The 25813-nt window shown below is 41.4% G+C and overlaps 1 protein-coding gene across 5 annotated transcripts in view; it reads right to left on the minus strand.

Moving 5' to 3' along the window:
* Positions 1 to 25813, minus strand: part of LOC115149138 (roundabout homolog 2) — a 232842-nt gene that overhangs the window by 10175 nt on the left and 196854 nt on the right. For 3 of the 5 annotated variants that reach the window (XM_029691689.1, XM_029691687.1, XM_029691692.1), the window contains 11 exons: positions 16557 to 16638; positions 15712 to 15877; positions 15170 to 15336; positions 14792 to 14913; positions 11077 to 11308; positions 7921 to 8045; positions 7442 to 7613; positions 6264 to 6440; positions 5376 to 5402; positions 5147 to 5186; positions 1762 to 1889 (listed from right to left, as the gene is read on the minus strand). In XM_029691689.1, the coding sequence (XP_029547549.1) occupies positions 1762 to 1889; positions 5147 to 5186; positions 5376 to 5402; positions 6264 to 6440; positions 7442 to 7613; positions 7921 to 8045; positions 11077 to 11308; positions 14792 to 14913; positions 15170 to 15336; positions 15712 to 15877; positions 16557 to 16638 (1438 nt within the window). The remainder of the gene's footprint in view (positions 1 to 1761; positions 1890 to 5146; positions 5187 to 5375; positions 5403 to 6263; positions 6441 to 7441; positions 7614 to 7920; positions 8046 to 11076; positions 11309 to 14791; positions 14914 to 15169; positions 15337 to 15711; positions 15878 to 16556; positions 16639 to 25813) is intronic. The other 2 variants (XM_029691691.1, XM_029691690.1) reach the window with 1 other exon arrangement.

The following is a 25813-nucleotide window of genomic DNA, read 5'->3' on the forward strand; positions in this document are numbered from 1 at the left end:
TTTTGTAAATGTATTAAAAATAAAAAAAGAGGTACCTTATTTACATAAGTATTCACACCATATGCTATGAGACTCGAAATTAAGCTCTATAAATTGTTTTATACCCTTCCCCAGATATATGCCTCATCACAATTCTATAGGTCTACGGACATTTCCTAAGACTTCATGGTATAGTTTCTGCTCTGACATGCACTGTAAACTGTGGGAACTTATATACTGTAGACAGGTCTGTTTCTTTCTAAATCATGACCAAACAATTGAATTGGCCACTGGTGGACTCCAATCAAGTTGTAGTGACATCTCAAGAATGATCAAAGGAATTGGATGCACCTGAACTAAATTTGGAGTGTCATAGCAAAGGGGTGTGAATACTTATGTAAATTCAATATTTCATTTTCAAGAAATTTGCTAAACAATTTAAAAACATGTTTTCTCTTTGTCATTATGGGGTTTGTGTGTAGATGGGTGAGAAAAAAACCTATTTAAGCCATTTTGAGTTCAGGCTGTAACACAACAAAATGTGGAATAAGTCAGGGGGTATGAATACTTTCTGAAGGCACTGTATATCGAAGCATACTGCATGAACAGTTTGATTTTGAGTTCTGATATTTGGCAAGCGTGGTAAGGAGTTCTTAATTAAGTAGCTCATCATCCTAGGGTGATGTGTCCAATTTGCCACTATGGTGGCGCTATGGGGCCAGTGTGTGAGTGTGTGCGTGTGTGTGTGTGTTTGACTGTGGATTTATGTATGTATGTGAAACGTTTCATTGTGAAACACTATCAATACTCCCGATGCACCTCTTCAGGTACTACTAACACTTTTGCCCTCTTATAACAACTTCTCAACTGACTTCAACATTTATCAACAATCCCTCTCGCTCTCTGTCTCTCGCTCTACTGCACCTGTTGTCTTGACCTCTGAATTTGCCACTATGAAAAGCCAACTGACATTTACTCCTGAGGTGCTGACCTGTTGCACCCTCTATAACCACTGTGGTTATTATTTGACCCTGTTGGTCATCTATGAACATTTGAACAACTTGAAGAACGATCTGGCCTTAATGGAAATGTACTCTTATAATCTCCACCGGTCACAGCCAGAAGAGGACTGGCCACCCCTCAGAGCCTGGCTCCTCTCTAGGTTTATTTCTAGGTTCCTGCTTTTCTAGGGAGTTTTACCTAGCCACCTTGCTTCTAGATCTGCATTGCTTGATCTTTTGGTTTTAAGCTGGGTTTCTGTTTAAGCACTTTGTGACATCTGCTGATGTAAAAAGGGCTTTATAAATACATTTGATTGATTGACCTAGCTTGAACCCTGGCAATGATGCTTGCAGGTTTAATTAATAGTATTATTATTATTATTACTACAGCTAGTATGAAAGTGTATTGAACCAATCATGGACAGACAAAAGAAACACATGCACACTCTCATCAAAGTTCTTGTCAGTTTTTTTTAAGCCAATAGTGATGAAATAGTTAACGTGATCCAGAGAGACTGAAAGTCCAAAGTGTGTGTGACAGCCTGTCAGTGTGCCTGCTGAAGTATACCCTCCACACTGAATAATACATGCAGCTCATACATGTATTAACGTCCTCTCACTCTGGGCACATGACCTCTGACCTCACTGTGGAGCCATGGTGTGGCCGTGGCATAGAGTGACACCGTGGTCAGCTGGGAGGGTCTGGGTCAGCCCTCTCTCAACTCTCTAGTTCCCTGGGTTTGGTTCTGTTTGACCAGGGGTGATACCTCTGTGTTCTTACCTCCTCTGCCAAAGTTTCCTCGTTCCTTGGTATCTCCCAAGCCCCCATTTGCTGGCAGGCTGGTGGAGGGCCAGGAGTCAGCCAACCAGGGGAATCCTGGGTCACCGGCTTTCAGCAGACCAGGATGACTGTTTTTAGAAAGATATAGAGAGGAGAGGGAGGGAGGGAGGGAGGGAGAAAGAAGGGATACATAGAGAGAATGGGAAAGAAGGGAGGGAATGTGAGATTGTTATTAGACAAACCTCTGGTGCTGTCTGAATCCCAGCAATATTATTCATTTTCTCACATGTTGTTATACCGACTGCTTCAACAACAAATTGCTGTGGAACCTCATTCAGCATATCTGCTCCTCTGGAGCAGCCTGAAGCAGAGGCAACAATAAACAAGCAAACAGAGAGACATAAAAAACTGACAAGTCCACAAATCAGTGCTGGGCTTTAGCGCCCCTAACACCCCCTGGAGAAACGGACCAGGACTAAATGCACAGACATTAAATCAGTTTTAGAGCCCAGCACTACAGAAATTTCCATTTTAAATGTAGAATCATGGAGGGCCTTCTGGCAGTTAGTCTGCCAGCCCGGGGAAGTTGGGTAGTGTCTCCATAGCAACACACACGGCAACACTCATAGGATGGTTTGGTGAAACCACCCCTCCCATATTGCACAGGAAATTGGCAATTTCACTCCATTGTCTGAAATAAATACATAAATATTTGTATTTTATTACTAAAAGTTGAATAAGGAACAGATATAGGATCTTAATTTGACCTGTATTGTCACAGCCAAATAATCCTGCAGCAACAGGATTTGAACCTTTAGTGTCGCTTGATCAGTGGTTAGGATGCCATGGTTGGTGGTTAGCTGGTCAAAATGAGGCTACATGAAAAGTGGAATACTGTTGATATAATGTGTTTGTGTGGGTTTTCAGTGAATTTATGTAACTCACAAAGCTCATCTGCATTTCCTGCGGCTCAAGAAAATTCTCAGCAACAACAGAGTGATCAAATTAAGATCATATACTGTATCTGTATTTTTCACAATTTTATATCCGTGCTTTTACCCTATTACCTTATCTAGCTGTTGGTTTAAAAAGAGGCTTCAGTCACATGCCTCACATGCCTTTGTTTGCATTTGGTTAATTAATGCAGTAGTCCACAAATGCATTTCCCTGTGAGCCAAGCCTGCCAAGCGCTCAGGGAATTGTACACATCTGACTTGTGATGGCTTTAAAGGTGTTTAAACAAGTATGGGAATAATTTCCATAAACATCACACAGGCGTGTTCACACAAATTTACACAGACACGCACATTGAATAATACACACATACATGCATGCGTGCACACACACACACACACACATAGATAAATACAGTGAATTCGGAAAGTATTCTGACCCCTTGACTTTTTCCATATTTTGTTACGTTACAGCCTTTTTCTAAAATTGTTTAAATAAATAAAAATCCTCAGCAATCTAAACACAATACACCATAATGACAAACTGAAAACAGGTTTTTAGAATTTTTTGCACATTTATATATTTTTTTAAACAGAAATACCTTATTTACATAAGTATTCAGACCCTTTGCTATGAGACTCGAAATTGAGCTCAGGTGCAACCTGTTTCCATTGATCATCCTTGAGATGTTGCTACAACTTTATTGGAGTCCACCTGTGGTAAATTCAATTGATTGGACATGATTTGGAAAGGTACACCCCAGAGAGATCCTTGATGAAAGCCTCCTCCAGACTGCTCAAGACCTCCGACTGGGGCGAAGGTTCACCTTCCAACAGGACAACAACCCTAAGCACACAGCCAAGACAACGCAGGAGTGGCTTCGGGACAAGTCTCTGAATGCAGAGACTTGTCCCAAAGCCACTCCTGCGTGGTCTTGGCCGATTGCTCAGTTTTTCCGGGCTGCCAGCTCTAGGAAGAGTCTCGGTGGTTCCAAACTTCTTCCATTTAAGATTTATGGAGGCCACTGTGTTTTTGGGGAGCTTCAATGCTACAGAAATGTTTTGGTACCCTTCACCAGATCGATCGGGACAAGTCTCTGAATGTCCTTCAGTGGCCCAGCCAGAGCTCGGACTTGAACCCGATCGAACATCTCTAGAGAGACCTGAAAATAGCTGTGCAGCAACGCTCCCCATTCAACCTGACAGAGCTTGAGAGGATCTGTAGAGAAGAATGGGAGAAACTCCCCAAATACAGGTGTGCTAAGCTTGTAGCGTCATACCCAAGAAGACTCAAGGCTGGTAATCGCTACCAAAGGTGCTTCAACCAAGTAAAGGGTCTGAATACTAATGTAAATGTGATATTTCATTTTTTTATTTTCATAAATTATATCTTTTTAAATATATCTTGTTTTTGCTTTGTCATTATGGGGTATTGTGTGTAGATTGATGAGGAACATATTTGTTTATACATTTTAAAATAAGTCTGTATGTAACCTAACAAAATTTAGAAAAAGTCAAGGGGTATGATTACTCTCGCAAACACACACACAGTTTATTTTTAGTGTATTGTTTTTGCTATATTTGTTTCAGCTCAGGACTGGATCTGCCTGCTCAGCTGTGACAAAGTAGAGAAATAGAGAGGAAACACAAGACAGCAGAGAGGGAGAGGACAAACCTGATCCCTAGCTGCTGGGGGAGGTCTCTTCATATTCTCACTGAATCAGTGCCCAATGATATTCAGCCAATGATATTCAGAGCTAGGTATCTCTCTGCTCTGTAAGACAGACCCCACTAGCCAAGCTGTAGAAGACAGGGGTGATCTACATTCTTATACTGCCAGTGTCTGTAAGCATTAATATTAATTTCACTGCACCTGCGATAACATCTGCAAAACTGTGGATGCGACCAATAAACTTTGATTTGATCTGTCTGCCTGCAAGCCTGCCTGGGGTTCAGTGGGACTGGGTATTCTCCTCTCCGTCCCCTCTCTCCTGGGTCATTATCACTGTACATCGTTACATATGCTTGCATTCTGGAGGCGTGCCGTGAGCCTCGCGGTCTGTCGACAGGCAAATTCATCACCCCCTGGAAACGCCGCCACCGGCACCTCCGCACAGGATGAACGAGCCAATAAAAAAACCTGCTCTGCATGCATTAATCGTTTCTGATCATTTCACGGGAGTGATTGATGACTCACACAATCGATACATCAACGCACGTGTTGCACCAGGATGAATAAGTGGAGGAGTGTTGGAACATATAAGAAGTTAATTCATATTCCAATGACTTTGTGCCCTCCATGAAGGTTGATCAAGTTCCATCATCACACCAACATCTATGTTGTTCCACAAGGGATGTACCATGGGAGGGTTGAGTGACTTAATAAGGATGTTGATTGTATTATGGAAAGGTTTTAGAGGTGTGGTCCTCACCTTCCATTTCCAATCAGGCCTCTGTCTCGTTGGAATGTCACTGTGGTCCAACCAGAGAGAGAGGGCAGGGAGTAGAGAGAGAGAGAGGGAAGAATTTTAATCAGAAGAGTTCTGTGTTAAGATTGAATGTGTTTCAAGCTGTTATATATTTTTCTCCATATATATTCTCAAAATATATTCTAGCCCAATATCCACAGTTAGGTGACAAGACAGGACAAATGGTCAATACCTGCACGGGTAAAGGTGAAGGACTGAACTGCAAAACAAAAAGACAGAGAGTGTGTGTGTGTTAAAAGCCTGTCGACACTCAACACAGTCGATGTAACATCAGCATAAACAAACATGAACACAACCACAGACATAAAAAATATGCAAACACCATCCTTTTGACGATGGTAGTCACATTTTGATCAGGAAAAATGTGACAAAGAATAACTAGAGTATGGAGGTTGCTGGATGAGAAATAGCAGGCAGGAAAAAGGAGACAGAAACATTTAACTGGATATTGAAGATACATTTGCTCTGAGAAGAGGTGGGATCAGAGGAGCAGCGATGGTGAATAAAGTAAATCACTATTGAATTAGGTAATCAACATGGTTTCCACACCAGCCACTGAAGCATGGTGATAGCAATACATATTATAATGAGAATAGTCCACAGCTACATGCTACCCACCCCTCCCCCGAAAGGCCAATCGAAAAAATAGCATACCTAAATCTGGAAAATGCATTTACAGCTAATGTGTGAACATGGGTTACGGTTCCATAATGAAAGGGAATGTGAATTACCTATTTGAAATTAGTGTATTTGAGTTTTAAGGTGCAGTTTTGATGGGATTGTGTTTATGGCCGATGCATATAGGTGCACAATGGATTAAAGCAAATAGGAGTTATTTCCATCAGAGCTGAACATCTCGACCTTTGTTCTGCATTAAATGATATACCATCGAGCCAAAACACCTCTCTCGCATCTCTGGGATTCCACTTACTCACGCTAGACACATCCTCTAAAGGCAGTTGGGAAAGCTAGTCTACACTGTAATGTGTCTGCATAGTGTGTCTGATCTCTGTTGATATTACTCAGGCCTGTGTCTGTAACAGTATATAGTGGTTCTGACCTGCATAGTTGCTGAGGCCCTTCCTCTTCTTCCTCCTACAGTACAGCCAGGCGCTGAAGCCCATGAGGACGATCCAGCAGGCCCCTCCCAGCCCAGCGATGAAGGCTGGCTGCTTCACCACGTCTGAGATGCTGTTGTTGCCCTCCGCCCCTGTCATTACATCACGCAGCTCTGCACCTGGGACAGACAGGAGGGGACAGGGGACACCCATCGGATTGACAGCATGGCATCTGGTGGATGGGTAGTGCTCTGTGGTCCAGTAGACCTAAACCAGTCAACAGCTAGCATCTTTCAAAATTGATTAAAATCAATGTTTATCTATAGGTAATATCAAAATCTACTATATGATTTAAAAACAATAAACTCTGTACGAAAGGTACAATCACGTTACAGTTATTTTCTAGGTTGAAAACAATACAACACCATGAAACACTATAGATAAAGAATATCAAATAAAAAACACACCATCGAAACCATAAAAAAACTGCAATATGTAGGCAGAGTGTTCATCAATTCAGCAGTGCTCTCATCAATTTGAACTCCGAGACGGGAGATTGACAGAGCAGCTCAGACAGAGTTTGATTTTCTGCTGCAGCTACTGTGCTGTGAAATTAGATTCACAGTCTCCAGTGTGAGCAGGAGCCCCAGCCCCAGTCATTAAGCCTTAGTCCACAGGCCTCTGTTTGCCTGTCTCTGGCCGTTAAGGATATTTTCCTCACACATCAGTCAAAAGTCACGGATGAAGAGCATCTGGCCTGGTTCTGCTATTGATTTTAGGCCTATATACTCAGTGCATCCCTCAGCTGTTTGATAAGATGTTATAGGATGATAAACCCACCCCAATAACACTGTCTACCATTTTTAGCGACGGCCACACAGATATCGAGGATTATTATTATGGCTAACAGCACTCAACACACTGTTACTGGACACTACACTAAATGAAACGCTATTGATTTCCTGATAGATCACTATGGATGTAGCCTGCCTTACAGAACTCACTGAACCCCTCGTTTCAAACCGTACACGTGATCTCCGACAATGCACAATTTTATTTTTTCCAAGCGTGATAAATTGATCAATCATTCTTCCAGACCGCCTGCCTGTGAATCAGATTAGGGTTCCCTGCTATTATGTGGGTTGCCTCAGACTGTGTGCCCTGTGTGTTTATGTGTTACCTATGATAATAGGCTGGGGCTCGCTCTTCACTCCCACCCCCGAGCTGGTGCCTGCCGCCACCTCCACACGGTACTGCACCCCCGCCTGCAGACCCCCCACCACCACCGAACGGATGGCCGCATCCACCGTCTTATTCACATGGAAATGGGTCTCGTTTGCCAGGCACCAGATCTAACACACACACACACACACACACACACACACACACACACACACACACACACACACACACACACACACACACACACACACACACACAGAGGAATTTGTGGTGAGATACAGTTGATACCCAATTTCAAATCAAAGTGTATTGCACAGGTAAACGGTGTAATAAAATGCATACTAGCAAGCTTCCTCAACAGTGCAATGTAAACATTTCTTGTAATATTTCTACACAATAAAAATACAGTGAAGCTGTATACCAGAGCCTTCATTCTCAATAAGACTACTGTATTCTATACAGATTGCTGCTCCCTACCTTGTACTCCTGGATGATGCCATTCTGGTGTTCTGTGGGAGGGGGGTCCCAGGACACACTGATGGAGGTGCTGTTATGGTTCCCCACTGTCAGCACTGTCACCTGCTGAGGAGGAGCGCTGGGTGCTGCATGGGGAGGAGGCACAACAAAACACATCAACATAAATATTACCACATACCGATATTCTCATTCCAACAGAAAACTGCTGCTGCTGCCTGCCGTTGCTGTTTACCTGAGCACAACAGAGAGCACTGCCTTGATTTATATGAAAATAGTTCAGTGAGGCAGGCTTTCTCTGTAGCAGCAGCAAAGATCAATGCCACTGATTTAACATGTTGGCTTTAACAAATGTTATTAAAGCAGTGGCATTGGGCTTTAACAAATGTTATTAAAGCAGTGGCATTGAGCTTTGCTGCTTGGGAGAGCCACCACTCTCTACACTTCATGCTTCCAGACTCTCTCTCTCTTTTTCTTCCTCTCTCCAACCTTCATCCCTTACAGTATTCTTCAATCTAGCTTTTTCTCATTTCTTATTCCTTTTCCTCTCTTTTAAAGTTGCAACAGAGTAACAAAGTAGCAGAGGTCTCTTGGTGCTTTCATAGGTTTAGGGGAATCAACTATAACAGTCCATCTAATAGAACAGCCAATTAGAACCTCTAATGTTACACAATACTATTGGCCTTCATATTAATGGATCATGGACGCTAAACATGTGCATATCCGAGCTAAATGAAAGCACTCCATTCTGGTGTACAGTAATGAAGGAGATGCTAGTAAGTCCATTAGCTCTGTGATGTATCGCCGGCAGAAATATGACCCGCGGTGTTTCTCGTAATGTGCTAAGTGACACTATGGCAACCCCAAGGCCAATCGTTCGAGATCTACAAAACACTCTTTATCCCCTGTATGGGCAAACAGACCACTCAGACCCTTCACTTTCAAAAGCTGTATGGGGATTCAAACAGCTAGCAGACACCTGCAGGCTAACAGCATGACTATGGGATCGCTTAACACATGGGCCTATTGTTTCTATAGTGTTGGAGGTTCATTATTATTCATTCATTCAGAACACTACAGCAACTTCATACTTTGAACTACCATATCTGTATTTCCGAGGTACAACTCATTCAAATCAGATTGGTTGGATGGGAAAACTCAGGACTAAACTCAATTGAGAAGCCACAAGTTTTGTAATGGCATTATACAGTCGGTGGAAGATCCATGTGAATCAGCTACTGGATCAACCTGGACTCAGGGGTAGACATAACATAGTAAATGAAAATCCGGGACTCATATGATATATTACGTTTGGTATGGTATGTATTAATTTGTGGATGTCCATCGTTCATTTTGAATGATATGTTAAGAATTACAATTTGTATGATATGTTACTAATTGCAGTTTGTTGTAGCTAACATTAGTTAGGTGGCTAGGTGGCTAACACAAACGTTAGCTAGGTGGCTAATGTTAACTAGGCTAGGGTGAAGGCTAGGGTGAAGGCTAGGGTTAGGAGTTAGGTTAAAGGGTTAACATTAAAGTTAAGGTTTTATTTTTCACATGCACTAAATACAGCTGGTGTAGACTTAACTGTGAAATGCTTGCTTACAAGCCCTTCCCAATGATGCAGAGTTTAAAATAGTAACACAAGAGGAATAAAATAAAATACACAAGGTTGGAGCTATATACAGGGAGTACCAGTACCAGATCAATGTGCAGAGGTACGAGGTATTTGAGGTAGATATATACATGAAGGCTAGAGAGGGACAAACTGAACATTCCCAGAGCAGGGGACGTGGAGAACAGCTACTGGGTGGGCCTAATTGTGTTAACGTACACAAGGAATAAAAAGCAACCCAATTAATCAACCGTTCACAGAGGGCTGAATCTTAACCTGAGACACCTGTGTAACTTGAGCTTCTGTTCAAATCTCTGACTGACATCAATGTTTGATTTAACTTAAGTAACTTTTCATTTATGCATGTATATGATGGAAAGGGGGAGAGGTGACGAGAGAGAAAGACAGAAAGAAAGAAAGAAAGAAAGACAGAAAGAAAGAAAGAAAGAAAGAAAGACAGAAAGAAAGAAAGAAAGACAGAAAGAAAGAAAGAAAGAAAGAAAGACAGAAAGAAAGACAGAAAGAAAGAAAGAAAGAAAGAAAGAAAGACAGAAAGAAAGAAAGAAAGAAAGAAAGACAGAAAGAAAGAAAGAAAGAAAGAAAGAAAGACAGAAAGAAAGAAAGAAAGAAAGAAAGAAAGAAAGAAAGACAGAAAGAAAGACAGAAAGAAAGAGAAGGGGTGGAGGGAGGGAGGTAAAATCATAAAGTCACAGCATGAATGTTGTATGCAACAGGGGCATGGCAGGTGACAGCAGGTGTCCAGGGAGAGTAGAGAGAGGGACAGGGAGAGGTACAGGGAGAGAAGCAGGAAGAGGGTTGAGCTGGTGTCACAGGAAACAGCCCCCCCACCACCCCCCCTTCTCTTGAGTGTGTATGTCTGCAGAGAGAGTTTGTGTGTGTTTGATTTATTTTTTTATTTCACCTTCATTTAACCAGGTAGGGTAGTTGAGAACAAGTTCTCATTTGCAACTGCGACCTGGCCAGGATAAAGCATAGCAATTCGACACATACAACAACACAGAGTTGCACATGGAATAAACAAAACATACAGTCAATAATACAGTAGAAAAAAAGAAAACAAAAAAGTATATATACAGTGAGTGCAAATGAGGTAAGATAAGGGAGTTAAGGCAATACATAGGCCATGGTGGCAAAGTAATTACAATATAGCAATTAAACACTGGAATGGTAGATGTGCAGAAGATGAATGTGCAAGTAGAGATACTGGGGTGCAAAGGAGCAAGATAAATAAATAAATACAGTATGGGGATGAGGTAGATAGATGGGCTGTTTACAGATGGGCTATGTACAGGTGCAGGGATCTGTGAGCTGCTCTGACAGCTGGTGCTTAAAGCTAGTGTGTGTAATGACATTCTGTATCAGCTTCTAGGTACAGTATGTGGCCATTACCTGATGTAGCAAACAAGTAGCATTGAGGTAAAACAATTTCAGGAGTTTCTGACAGTGAAAATATTACCTCCTGCACAGTTGGCAATATATGTTGCATCACTACACATATTGAGTCGGTAAAGTTCCTTTACCTTCCTCCAAGGTGCGTGCGGTCATTGATTCACTGTCTGCTCCCTGGAACTCGTTGAAGTACGGACGGACTTTTATCTCATAGACAACACCCTTCTTCAGGCCAGACAGAGCCACGTCTCTCTCTGAGGGGATCTTCACGTCCTGCACCTGCCAGGCCCCCGGGGAGGGCAGGCCTGACGTCTGCCTGTACAGAACACGATAGCCCTGGATAAACTGCGAAGGTTTCTCCACCTGAAGGAGAGAAAAGGAGGCAGACGTATATATTGGAGATTTTTTAAGGAATTTTTCAATGATGATATAAGAAAATGTATTCTTCAACATAAGCTAAATCATATCAACTTTGATTCATAGTAACTACTTCCTGCCCATTTAAATACACCACATGCGAACCAAACCAGCAAAACAGAGAGCTACGAAGCTCTTACACCCTGACAGAGTGGATTAAAACCCCACGTTATCCTTTTCTGTAAACAAATCGCGTTACTATGGAGGGGGAAAGTTGCAGTGGTGGGGTCTTGGGATGGAGTGTGCAACATAACTCAGAGTAATGGCTTGTTAACAGGGGCAGAAGCAAGCAAAAGCTTTTACAGGGCAAATAAAGCAGCTGTTTACCGTCAGCCCAGTCCAAATAAATCATGGAAACGTGCTGCTGATGCTCTGCCTCTACGGTTGCCTGCTTGCATTTCATTTAACGATATGATTTGTGAATCTAAAAGCTTATGAACGTCCGCCCCCACACTCTCTCTTTCCCCTCCCCTCCCTCCCTTACCTGTAATAGAACTGCTTGATCCATCTAGATGCAGCCATAGTGGGAGTAAATATCATAAACAAGCCCATTCTGTTTAATTTTCCCTTGTCTTATAGGACAGGTATGCTAGGGTATGTTAGGAGAAGGGTTTTGCTTGACAATAATAGTATTTGTGAAGAATAAAAACCTACGCTTATTCTGAGACTTAATCTGGCCTGTGTCACAATGTAATTACATACTAGAAATATTATCATGGAACTAACTGAAGATGGTAGATGGTATCTCAAAGTGTAATTTCAATTGAATGATATTTTGGATTGTTCCCTTGAATAAGCCATGTTATGAACTAGTGTACCATCTGCTAAACAAAACAATGGTGCTATGCAGCACTATGCAAATCCCTTTCTCGAAGAGAACCAGATACCAAATAATGTTAAAATGACATCAAGGCACTGGTGCATACAGTGCTGAAGCATATGGAGTGCATGGGTGTATGTGTGTGTGCATGTGTATGTATGTCAGTGGAGGCTCCTCAGTGGAGGAAGGGGAGGACCATCATCTTCAGTGAATGGTATAAAAAGAAAAATATTAAAACATTACAAAAGTTACCCTTTTTAGATAAAACTATACTAAATATATTCACGTCACCAAATAATAGATTATAACACACTGTTTTGCAATGAAGGTCTACAGTAGCCTCAACAGCACTTTGCAGGGTAGCACCATGGTGTTCCCGGAGGACAGCTCTGGGTACATTGACATCAATACAAAACCTAGGAGGCTCATGGTTCTTATCCTCTTCCATTGACTTACACAGTAATTGTGACAACTTCAAGAGGACGTCCTCCAACCTATGTTGTCCACCCAATCAAATGATCAGATAATTAATCTAGTACTGGAAGCATAAGCTACAGCTAAGACTGCAGTGCATAAAATGTGGTGAGTAGCTGACTCAAAGAGAGAGAAGGAGAATAGTTGGAACAGTTTTGAACAAATTAATTTATTCTAAAAGGAAGGAGAAGCAAGAGAGCGGGAGAGAGAGAGTGCGAAAGCTATATTTCATTGTACTTTTTTTCACCTTCACTTACCTAGCGAATGCAGGTAGCTAGTTTAGCCTACTCAAACAGAGAGGGATGCTATGTTAGCTAGCTGGCTATGGCTATCCAACACTGGAACGCTTCCAAGTTAAGGTAAGATTTTGGTTTTATTAATTTACTGCTTGATTGTAGCGGGTTTACTAACGCGTTAGTTCTAACGGCTAGAGTATGTTGACTAGCTATAACATTAGCTAATATGGTGACAACTATGTAGGCTGTGTGTAGTTGTTATGTTATGAAGGTTTGGCCTGGGAAGTTTTTTTTGCCTGGTCACAGACAACTGATGTGTTGTACACTGCAGTCCACATGCGAAGGGAAAAGGTTAGAGGAGGAGAGCGCGTAGATGCTAGAAGGAATTCTACAACAAGCTAAACGATCATGCTGTTTGTATGTGGCTGCTATGAAAGTGAACTGTGTTTGCGTGTGATCAGGGGTGTATTCACTCCACCGATAATGATTACACCCTACATCAGCTAGAGTGTGCAAGGCGGTATTGCATGTGTCACTGTCTGTCACCTAGATTACTAAAAATGTTCTCTCTACCTGTGCACCTAAATTGTAAACTTTAATTCATATGCTAGGTTGTAGCAACCTAATGATAGGTATAGGGAAAATTTGAATATCTTGTAGTAGCCTAAACCTATCGATTTTACATTGAGCTGGGTCAAATCATACCAATGTTATTTGTCACATGCGCCGAATACAACAGGCGTAGACCTTCCCGTGAAATGCTTACTTACAAGACCTTAATAACCAACAATGCAGTTCAAGAAAGAGCTAATAAAATATTGACTAAATAAACTAAAGTAAAAAAAAAAAAAAAAAAAAAAAAAAAGTAACACAATAAATGTACATGACAATAACGAGGCTATATACACGGGGTAACCGTGTACAGGTTAATCGAGGTAATTTGTAAAGTGACTATGCGTAGATAATAAACAGTGAGTAACAGCAGTGTAAAAACAAAAGGGGGGGAGGTGGTTCAATGTAAATAGTCCGGGTGGCCATTTGATTAGAACATGAATGACAGTCATCCGATATGCTGTAATAGAAAAAGATGCTCATAAAATTAAAAATTGTCCTCCCTCATCCTAAATGTCACCGACCGCCACTGATGTATGTGTACTTGTGTGAGGAATGGAAGAGCCTCTGTCATTAAGCAGTGCTCTCCAGAATGCAGAAGGGAAAATATTAATAACCTCCAGATAAAGAGCTGACTGCAAACCGCATCCAAAAGAGAGAACACAACATGTTGCCGCTAATGGTGATCTATTTGACTCAGTGAGAAACATTTGTCTTAATTGCTGCGTCACCCCAAACAATCACAGATTGATGGAACACCAGCTGTCCCTGGACTCCACGTCCACCCGTCTCAGACACTTGCACTGTGTGTGTGCGCACACGTGTGTGCGTGCGTGTGTTTATGCATGTGTGTGTGCCAACTGAGAACAGACAGTGGGTGACACTTTATGTGTGAAAAACTAAACTCAAAATGTGTATGAAGCTTGGAGATAAGCAAAGGCTTGGAACTAGCTCTGTTCCTGAACAATCCTAACGCTGTACAAGGCTCATCTCTCTCGCTACTCAGCTCTTCAGGTTCTATACTGCCTGTTTGATTCAGTGAGAATAATAACTCACCACAGACACAAAGCATCCTTGTTCATACCAAACCTACTCATACTAGTTCCTCATTGTGACATCTATACATAAATTAATAATTGGGCTCTGCAAGTCTAAATCTTAAGTTACAGTGTGTTTGTTGAGTCCCACTACAGATGGTCAACAGATGCTCAAACTGTCAACTGTAATTCTGTCGATATGCAATAATAAAAACAATTGACAGTATAGATTCCTATCAATAGTACTCACAGTCCATGTGACCTGGACAGAGGTGGAGCTGATGACCACAGGGTTATGCATGCTGACCACCACATCACCCAGCTCCTTCTGGACGCGTCGATGGTCGACACCCTGCACCGGAGGGCTGATGTCTGAGAGAGAACGAGAAAGAGAGAGAAAGTGAGAGAGAGAGAGAGAGAGAGAGAGAGAGAGAGAGAGAGAGAGAGAGAAAGAAAGAGAGAGAGAGAGAGAGAAAGTGAGAGCGAGACAGAGAAAGAGAAAGAGAGAATGTGTGGGAGAGAGTGAGAGAGAAAGAAAGAGGATGATGCCAATTGCGATTAAACCCTTATGAAAATGTTCTAATGGCATGATGCACACTGAGACACAGTGGTTAGTTGGGTACAGTACCTTGGGTGCGGACAGGCTCAGACATGGGGCTGGGGTCTCCGAGGCCCTGGGCATTGACCGCCCTGATGATGAACAGGTAGACCGTGTTGGGTCGCAGGTCCTTGACCGTGAACTGTGTGGTCTTCCCGTGGTCAGCCACAGTCTGCCAGCTGTTGCTGACCAGCTGACTGCCCACAGAGAAAACAGGAGAAAGATATTTAGTGAAGCCAAGAAAAGTTATTACGGGAATAACATTCCATACTGGAGCTATGGCAGTCCTATTGTTTTTCACTTAGCTAATTTGACTAGCAACATCAAGACATCGGCAACTCTAGTCTGAAACTTAAACACTTTTTAGTGGTTCAAATAAACTCTGATCAACCTTGTTGGACTGTACATGATTCTTGTATGCAGACTATTCAGCCAAAGCCCTAGGATGTATGTGCTTGCCCTGAACATGCCAGTGAACCTAATGCACACATACATGCATACATCTGTCATTGCTCTGAAAGTTTGGGGTAATTTACTGCAGCTTCTCTTAGGGCCAAGGTTCCCAGACATACCCAAAGGCCTCAATGACATAGGAAGAGATTGGGGAGCCCTCCTCGGTCCCAGGTTCCCAAGACAACGAGACTGTGCTCTTGGTGACATCAGTGACCTCTGGCTTGGAGGGAGGCCCTGGAAGGGTACTGGCATTGTGGGACATGGAGTCTGTGAGGTCACTGGACTCTGAGATGGAGAAAAAGAGAACAGGTTCTTTCAAAATGAATCAAAATGGACAAGGCAGATTGAAGGAGAAGCGAACGCATCAGGTTGATTGGCTTCAATCAATGGTGTGTACTGTACACTCTTAGAAAAAATGGTTCCAAAAGGGTTCTTTGGCTGTCCCCATAGGTCGGAGAACCCTTTTTGGTTCCAGGTAGAACTATTGTGGTTAATCAAAAGAGAACCATCGCGCTCTCCCAAAAGCTTGGCTGGTGCGTAAAACCTGTGAATTCAGACAAACAAAGAGGTGTAATGGGTTCACACACAAAAATATGTTACATACTGTAAAGCTTACTTTATTGTTCGATGTTTTTCATTTTTTTACTGCCTCAGGGATGGTGTACACAGACGTTTTGGCTTTAGAGCCTTCTTCAGTGTGTAGGTACACTTTTCTTTAATTCCAAACAGCATTTGTAAAGAACGACAGATTAGCAGTAGGTGCTTCTAATCGGGGTTGCCACTCATCTGCCAATCAGGGACTATTCGGGGTTCCATGTAGAACCATCTGTGGAAAAGGTTCTACATGGAACCCAACATGGTTATAAGCGTTCTCCTACGGGGACAGTCGAATAACCCTTTTCGGTTCTAGATAGCACCTGTTTTTCTAAGAGTGTAGAATCAAATGGACACATTGTTACTATACCTCTGACATCCAGGAAGGCACTCCATGAGGTCTCCCCACTGGAGCTGGTGGCCACACAGGTGTACAGCCCAGAGTCAGATAGCTGAGGAGGACAGAGGAACACATCAGAACACATCAGAACATACACTGACCAGACAGTTGACAATAAAACAACTGTCTTCCCATTTATTTCTCAAAAGAGAAACAACCAAACATGCATCCCTAAAATTGATCATACAACTGACCAACCAAACATTCAGCTGATGAACAAATCAATCAACTCCTCAATTAATAACAGTTTGGAAAGACAAAGGTTTTTATATACAGTACAGTGCCTTCAGAAATTATTCACACCCCTTGTAATGTTACAGCCTGATTTTAAAATATATCAAATTTAGATTGTGTGTCATTGGCCTACACACAATACCCCAAAATGCCAAAGTTGAATTACAAATGAATAAAAAATGAAATGCTGAAATGTCTTGAGTCAATAAGCATTCACCCCTTTGTTATGACAAGCCTAAATAAGTTCAGGAGTAAAAATGTGCTTAACAAGTCACATAATAAGTTGCATGGACCTTGTGTCCAATAATAGTGTTTAACATGATTTTTTTATGACTACCTCGTCTCTTTACCCCACACATACAATTATCTGTAAGGTCCCTCAGTCGAGCAGTGAACTTCAAACACAGATTCAACAAAAAAGATCAGAGAGGTTTTCAAATGCCTCGCAAAAAGGGCAACTATTGGTAGATGGGTAAAAAAAACAGACATTGAATATCCCTTTGAGCATGCTGAAGTTATTTTTTAATTACACTTTGGATGGTGTAAAAATACACCCAGTCACTACAAAGACACAGAGGGCCTTCCTAACTCAGCTGCCGGAGAGGAAGGAAACCGCTCAGAGATTTCACCATATGGCCAATGGTGACTTTAAAACAGTTACAGAGTTTAATGGCTGTTATAGGAGAAAACTGAGGATGGGCCAACATTGTAGTTACTCCACAATACTAACCTAAATGACCTAAAAGAGGGAAAAGAAAGAAGCCTGTACAGAATAAAAATATTCCCAAACATGCATCCGGTTTGCAATAAGGCACTAAAGTAAAACTGCAAAAATGTGGCAGAGAAAATAACTTTATTTCCTGAATACAAAGCATTATATTTGGGGTAAATCATCACCGAGTACCACTCTTCATATGTTCAAGCATGGTGGTGGCTGCACCATGTTGTGGGTATGCTTGTCATCAGCGAGGACTAAGGAATTTTTGTTTTATAGAAATAAACTGAATAGAGCTCAGCACAGGCTAAATCCTAGAGGAAAACCTGGTTCAGTCTGCTTTCCAACAGACACCAGGAGACAAATTCAACTTTCAGCAGGACAATAACCTAAAACATAAGGCCAAATATACACTGGAGTTGCTTACCAAGATGACAATTAATGTTCCTGGCTGGCCTAGTTACAGTTTTAACTTAAATTGGCTTGAAATCTATAGCAAGACTTGAAAAAGGCTGTGTAGCAATGATCAACAACCAACTTGACAGGGATTGAAGAATTCTAAAAATAATAATGTGAAAAATATTGTACAATCAAGGTGTGCAAAGCTCTTAGAGACTTACCCAGAAAGACTCACAGCTGTAATCAATGCCAAATGAGATTCTAACATGTATTGACTCAGGAGGTTGAATACTTATGTAATCAAGATATATTGTGGTTTCAATTTTCATAAATATTTTACAAATGTTAGAATTGTTGTTCCACTTTGACATTACAGAGTATTTTGTGTAGATCGTTAACATTTTTTATTTTTTTTTTATTTTTTACAATTAAATACATTTTAATCCCACCTTGTAATACAATTCTCAAAATATGTTGAGAATACTTTCTGAAGGCACTCACTGGCGTACCGGACACCCCCGCAAGACAGGGGCCGATGAGCTCTGGGGGGTCATGCGCCTATCATTGATGTAAATTATTATAATAATTGTTTATTATTTTGACATTAACCCTCCAAAAAGTAATTAATAAAACGTTTTCATTTCCATATGTGCTAGGAGGCTAAGTGTTTGTTTCTTGTGCTTCAGGAATGTGACTGAAACATTTAAAATAAACTGATTATAAGTATGAGGGGATATCGGTGAACAAATGCCGTGGTCAAGTCTACGATGGTGCCAGTGCAATGAGTGGAGCTTACTCAGATGTTGAAAGGCACATATCAGACCGAGAGCCTAATGGTTCTTAGGTAGTTATTTATACGTTTCAGATTAGAAAATGATCTCTCCACAGAAGCGACAGTTATAGGGATGGTAAAAACTGTTTGATTGCCGTAGCAACATCAGGGAAACTGGGCAGAAGGGAGTTGTGCTTGAAATACAGCAGTTCTGCAACATCTTTAATTAATCCTCTCATTCTCCTTAATTGCCAGCCTCAACACATTACGGAAAGAGATTCACTGTATAGGAAGCTCTGGTGACAGCTCGTCTGAATACTGGGCAACCAATAAATTGACAGATGCAAACAAATTATCATCTTTAGCAGACAACAGTTCTTGGGGCTTGAACAAAAAAAGCTGTTTGCGATTTCGTTCATACTAGTGAACCAGTGCTTAAATTGTGTGGTTGCAACATCAACAGTCCCTTATCTATGTTATATATTGGCATGCATCATTGAAGGCTAAGTTTAAATTGTGTGCAGCGCAATGTCTCAGAAAAGACTGTCTAGGTTGGTAATACTCAATATATAAAACAGTCGGTTCCGCAACCTGGGCCTACAGGCAGTGGTTGAAACATTTGCTCACAAAAAAGGAGAACTTCAGAAGACCAGGGGAGTCTCTCAAGTTGGATTTAATTTAATTTGATTTAATTTACCTTGAATATTGTAGCCCAATAGCCAGACAAAATCCGCTGAGTTCAACAATAAATAGTGGCTGAATTTATCCTCAAGCCGACTACTTTTTTCCTCATTGTTTGGCTATTTGATGTGTCATTTTTATAACAAGTTAATAAATAGCAGCTAAATACGGTATATAGCTATAGATAGTACACTGCATAATGAAACAATCCCTAGTAAGCTAGTGTTTTGAGGGTGGACTGATTGTATTATTTGGCATCAATGGACTGGTTTTACGCACAACTTTCTATCCAAGCTGGGAGAGAGCGCGAGGACGGCTCATGTCATTCAGGTTCAGGTAGCCTATACGGGACAGTTAAAACAATCTAGCTGATTAGTATGCTGTTGCATCAAACATTTATTTTACAATCTGCAATGTTTGAATTTGCCACCAGCCGGCAATATAAAAATTGCAGCATTCTGACACCATGTAGACCTTCGTGAAATGTTAGGCTTAACATGAGAAAATGACGACCAAATAGGCCTACCAATAAACATGTATCTATTAGCTAAAGCTAAGCTAAGCCCTGGCATCACAGAAAGCCTATCATCGGTTCGATAGGCATGCAGCCGCATAGACGTCACAATTTCAGACCTATGGACAGTGATCAGTAGTCTATACATACAGTGAGGGAAAAAAGTATTTGATCCACTGCTGATTTTGTACGTTTGCCCACTGACAAAGAAATGATCCGTCTATAATTTTAATGGTAGGTTTATTTGAACAGTGAGAGACAGAATAACAACAAAAAAATCCAGAAAAACGCATGTCAAAAATGTTGTACATTGATTTGCATTTTAAAGAGGGAAATAAGTATTTGACCCCCTCTCAATCAGAAAGATTTCTGGCTCCCAGGTGTCTTTTATACAGGTAACGAGCTGAGATTAGGAGCACACTCTTAAAGGGAGTGCTCCTAATCTCAGTTTGTTACCTGTATAAAAGACACCTGTCCACAGAAGCAATCAATCAGATTCTAAACTCTCCACCATGGCCAAGACCAAAGAGCTCTCCAAGGATGTCAGGGACAAGATTGTAGACCTAGACACGGCTGGAATGGGCTACAAGACCATCGCGAAGGTGACAACAGTTGGTGCGATTATTCGCAAATGGAAGAAACACAAAATAATTGTCAATCTCCCTCGGCCTGGGGCTCCATGCAAGATCTCACCTCGTGGAGTTGCAATGATCATGAGAACGGTGAGGAATCAACCCAGAACTACACAGGAGGATCTTGTCAATGATCTCAAGGCAGCTGGGACCATAGTCACCAAGAAAACAATTGGTAACACACTACGCCGTGAAGGACTGAAATCCTGCAGTGCCCGCAAGGTCCCCCTGCTCAAGAAAGTACATATACATGCCCGTCTGAAGTTTGCCAGTGAACATCTGAATGATTCAAAGGACAACTGGGTGAAAGTGTTGTGGTCAGATGAGACCAAAATGGAGCTCTTTGGCATCAACTCAACTCGCCGTGTTTGGAGGAGGAGGAATGCTGTGACCCCAAGAACACCATCCCCACCGTCAAACATGGAGGTGGAAACATTATGCTTTGGGGGTGTTTTTCTACTAAGGGGACAGGACAACTTCACCGCATCAAAGGGACGATGGACGGGACCATGTACTGTCAAATCAAGGGTGAGAACCTCCTTCCCTCAGCCAGGGCATTGAAAATGGGTCGTGGGTGGGTATTCTAGCATGACAATGCCCCAAATACACAGCCAAGGCAACAAAGGAGTGGCTCAAGAAGAAGCACATTAAGGTCCTGGAGTGGCCTAGCCAGTCTCCAGACCTTAATCACATAGAAAATCTGTGGAGGGAGCTGAAGGTTCTAGTTGCCAAACGTCAGCCTCGAAACCTTAATGACTTGGAGAAGATCTGCAAAGAGGAGTGGCACAAAATCCCTCCTGAGATGTGTGCAAACCTGGTGGCCAACTACAAGAAACCTGACCTCTGTGATTGCCAGAAAGGGTTTTGCCACCAAGTACTAAGTCATGTTTTGCAGAGGGGTCAAATACTTTTTTCCTTCATTAAAATGCAAATCATTTTATAACATTTTTGACATGCGTTTTTCTGGATTTTTTTGTTGTTATTCTGTCTCTCACTGTTCAAATTAACCTACCATTAAAATTATAGACTGATCATTTCTTTGTCAGTGGGCAAACGTACAAAATCAGCAGGGGATCAAATACTTTTTTCCCTCACTGTAAATGTTTTATTTTATTTAAAGGGGGGTCCAGACCTTGCAGGGGAATCCAGAGAAACTGTGTTATGCCAGTGAAGGCACTGTATGCTCATTAAAACCAGTGTGCCTTTTTGATAGTAGTAATATTGTTTGGTGGTGATGCTTGGTGGCTCCATTGATCTTTCCAGTCCAACTTGATCGCAGTTGGCCTTCACAGCCCTTTTGTCAACCTCTGCTATTGAAAGGGCAGGCAGCAGTACACAAAAAATGCATTAACCTCCACTGACTTGATTCCCACCCAGGGAGAGAGGGAGTGAGTGACAACAAGAAGACAGAGTGAGGGAAGATGTGCTGAAAGTGCTAAAGTTATTTAAAAATAATAATAATTCCACTTAGTACTAGTCAGCCATCCCCATCCTCAGCCCTATCATCATCAGTACAGATCAGACACAGTGAAACAGGGACATGATAATCTATTTAACGCTGGCCTCTTTAATACTGGGGCTGCTCCCTTGCACTCTCTCTCTCTCTCTCTCTCTCTCTCTCTCTCTCTCTCTCTCTGTGGGGGTTTGGGAAGGGTTGTGTGTTTTTTTACAATTGCAATTTTACAAGTTTTACTACATAATTTCTTCCATCCTAGCCACATTTCCTCACCTGCTTGCATGCACCTCCCCTATATCACTGTGTTTTGGTACTCCCCTTATGCAGTATGCTATTTCATGTGCTAACTTTTACTATACCACAGTATAGTATGCATGCCCTTTATCCACCATTCATAGTGACAATAGTGGTAGGTGGATTGTTTGTCCAGACCTGCAATAGGCTAACTAGCAATCATACCACACATAAAAGCATTCAAAGCTGCATATACTTTTTATATGAATCGACAAAAACAAATAGGAGTAGCTGATAGGCAGCAGAGAGGCCAGGTGCCTCCTTGTGCATGAAAGAACAGTGAAGACATGAGACACACAGCTAAAACAATTCCCCTATTGATGTTGTTTAGGGACAATGCAATGATCCTACCTAGTCTAGCCTACCACACCACAATGCAATGGAAAATTGCATTATTGTTTTCTAGTGAGTACAACATTCTAGCCTACTCTAGGCTGCAGTGAAAATGTCAATTGAATATTGGTGCAAAAGCCCTGTGATTTGAATGTTTCATTCGATTTGGATCAGTTTGGGTCTACTCTTGACAGTTTATAAGGTCTATAAACGCACTGTAGCAGGCCAGTCTTGCTGTATTTTTACTTCTGATACTGAATGCGCAATCTGTTGCAGATCATCATTCTTCCAAGTCTTCCTATTGTAATGTGGCCACATATGCTCCCGGCAGGCCCAGTTATTCAGGAAAGTTCAACACACTCTCTGCCTCCTCTCCAATCCATGCAGCTATTCCTTGCACACCTAGAAACTAATGCTTCAATATAGCCTAAATATTTATAATTTAACTTTTTTAATATAAGCACAACCAGTCACAATGTGCCATCTGATTATGCTACTTGAAAAGCTTCCTGTAGGCATGCACACGTTCATCCAAAATATAATTCCAGCATCCTCAAAATAGCTTGACATTAACCAGGTTTCCATCCAAATTGTTTATGCGAGTAAAGTAGCCTACAAGTCTGACAAGAAATGTCAACACATAATAGGAAAGCATGCAGTTTATTAGGCTACAGATGAAGTAAGTTCTGATGAACTTCACAGGGTGGTGAAAGTGCACATTGATAAGGTTGATGCTCCTTTCAATAAATATTGAGGGTCTTATTCTGGTGACATGATGATCGATGCTTGGCTGCCATTTGACAAATAAAAATAATCTCACACTTTGTCCATAATAATCTCATCATGTAGTAGGCTATACCTGCACTGTATCTGCAAGCTGTTGACTAGAGCGGATGTACCAATACCGGTGGGCACATTCACTATACCTACGCAACATTTTTGTGACAAAACCATCAGTTGGCCTAGAGTTGAAAATGCAATGGAAACCCTTTAAACTTGTATTTTTTATTCAGTACATAGCAATTTAAACACAAAATATATTTTTGTATGTGCACTACGTATTTACGCACAGATTTTATCTGCAACAAGTCAATTGAATGGAAACACAACTATGATGGGAAAATGCTCCAGGTTTTCCCTTATGTAGATGGTAATTGCCTGCATTCCGCCGCTAAAAAAATTCTAAGCCAATAAATTAAATTGTAGAAGGCCAAATTGTCCAGGAGAGGCTGTCTATCATAGCCTATACTGCGAATTCGATCATCAGCACCATTCTCTCACGCCTTGCGCTCACGTACGCCTGCTGTTGAGGAGAGAGAGAGCAACAGAGGAGCCTTGGCCTAGGCTACTGTTGATTGTGAAGATGGAGGCCTTTTTCATCGAAGTAAAACAAAAGAGGAAAAATAGTATGCCTACAGTAGAGTGAAAAAGCTTATGAATGGAATGTATGTTTTAATATTGTAGTGGACTAAGATCTGAAGAATGCAGCATTTTGGAACTTTATAGTAATTTGTTTTATCTTTTTTATTATTACTGTATATCATTGTTATTTTTGTAAGCTTATTTATTATTCAAACCCAGTTCTTTAAATATGAAAAACCTGTTTTGTTTAAATATTTTGAGGCATTTTCATTGGCTTAAATGACATCTGTCTTTTTAATTGTGTGCTTAAGATAGTAGGCCTGTTTTAAAATAAATAACATTATACTTTTTCTGTCATTTGTTGGGTATGGTAGGCACTTGCCTTTGTTGGTAATTGCTGCAGTATAGCCTGTTCAAAACTTCTGTAAAGGTTTAAACCAAATTAAGTTCCAACTTTAATGCTGTGTTTGCCTGCTCGTATTTTCCCTATAAACAATGGCTTAAATTACTTTTGACATTACCTTAATAATAAACTTTTGTGAAGGTTTGGTGTGGCTGATATTAAGCTTTAGCCACTGCAAACATATGATATGAAGGCAGTGTGCAATGGCGCTCCAACTGACTCCAACAGTAGAACTTGAGATGAGGAAGAATGTTTCATGCCTACCACAGTTACTACTATAATCTAATAATACAATGCTTATCTTTATACCAGATATTCTGATTGAAAAATAACAAATTAGCCTCCTTCTGTAAATCTGTACTATCTAGCCATCTGACATAAAGAAATGCATGTCAGTGTCGTAGCATGCCACCAGCATATCTGTCTCTCTATCTCTCTGGGGCTAGGCCTACGCTTCTCTTCCTTATATAGGCTCTATATATTTTGTAATGTTAATATCATACAGTGGACACCTAAGCCTATAGGCCTATGCATGCAATGCCCTGATGAATTTAGTGCTCAAATCTCTGACAGCTGAATTGTGAGGTGGACAATTATTTTTTTAGGAAAGAAGCCTAAAAACCAATACATTTTTTTTGCATATGCTACACATCGAAACATAAGGAATAATGTTTTGGTAATTTGATATAGGCTGTTTTTAGGGACACGTAAATGTGGCTCATTTGGCCAATAACCCTAATTTATTGATGGCTCTGGTTCCGCCAAGTCGGATCTGAATGCATATGTGTCACGTTCGTCGTACTGATGAGACCAAGGCGCAGCGGGAATGTGTAAACTCATCTTCTTTTATTAATGAAGAAACCCAAAACAAACACTTAAACGAAAACAACGACGAGAAACAGTCCTGTAAGGCACACAACTACACAAGGAACAACTACCCACAAAAACCCATGAAAAAATACCCCTACTAAATAGGACCTTCAATTAGAGGCAACGAGGAACAGCTGCCTCCAATTGAAGGTCAACCCAATAAACTACACATAGAAATAGAAAGACTAGAACGAACATAGAAATATAATAACATAGAACATTAACCACAAACCCCTAAACACATATAAAAAACACCCCCTGCCATGTCCTGACCAAACTACAATAACAAATAACCCCTTTACTGGTCAGGACGTGACACTACCCCCCCCCCCCCCCCCCCCCAAAGGTGCAGACCCTGGATGCACCTCAAACAAATAAGCACAAAAATAAACCCCAAAACAAAAATAATCCCAAACTAAAGGGAGGGAAGGGAGGGTGACGGTTCTTGAGCTACACCCCCCCTCCCCAACCCACCTACTATGGAGGTGGCTCAGGCTCCGGCCTTAGTCCCCAACCTAACCTGTCCACCCCTGCTGAAGGCTCAGGGCTGAGGCGCGTCGCT

This window comes from Salmo trutta, chromosome 15 (genome assembly GCF_901001165.1).
Source record: "Salmo trutta chromosome 15, fSalTru1.1, whole genome shotgun sequence".
Lineage (NCBI taxonomy): Eukaryota > Metazoa > Chordata > Actinopteri > Salmoniformes > Salmonidae > Salmo > Salmo trutta.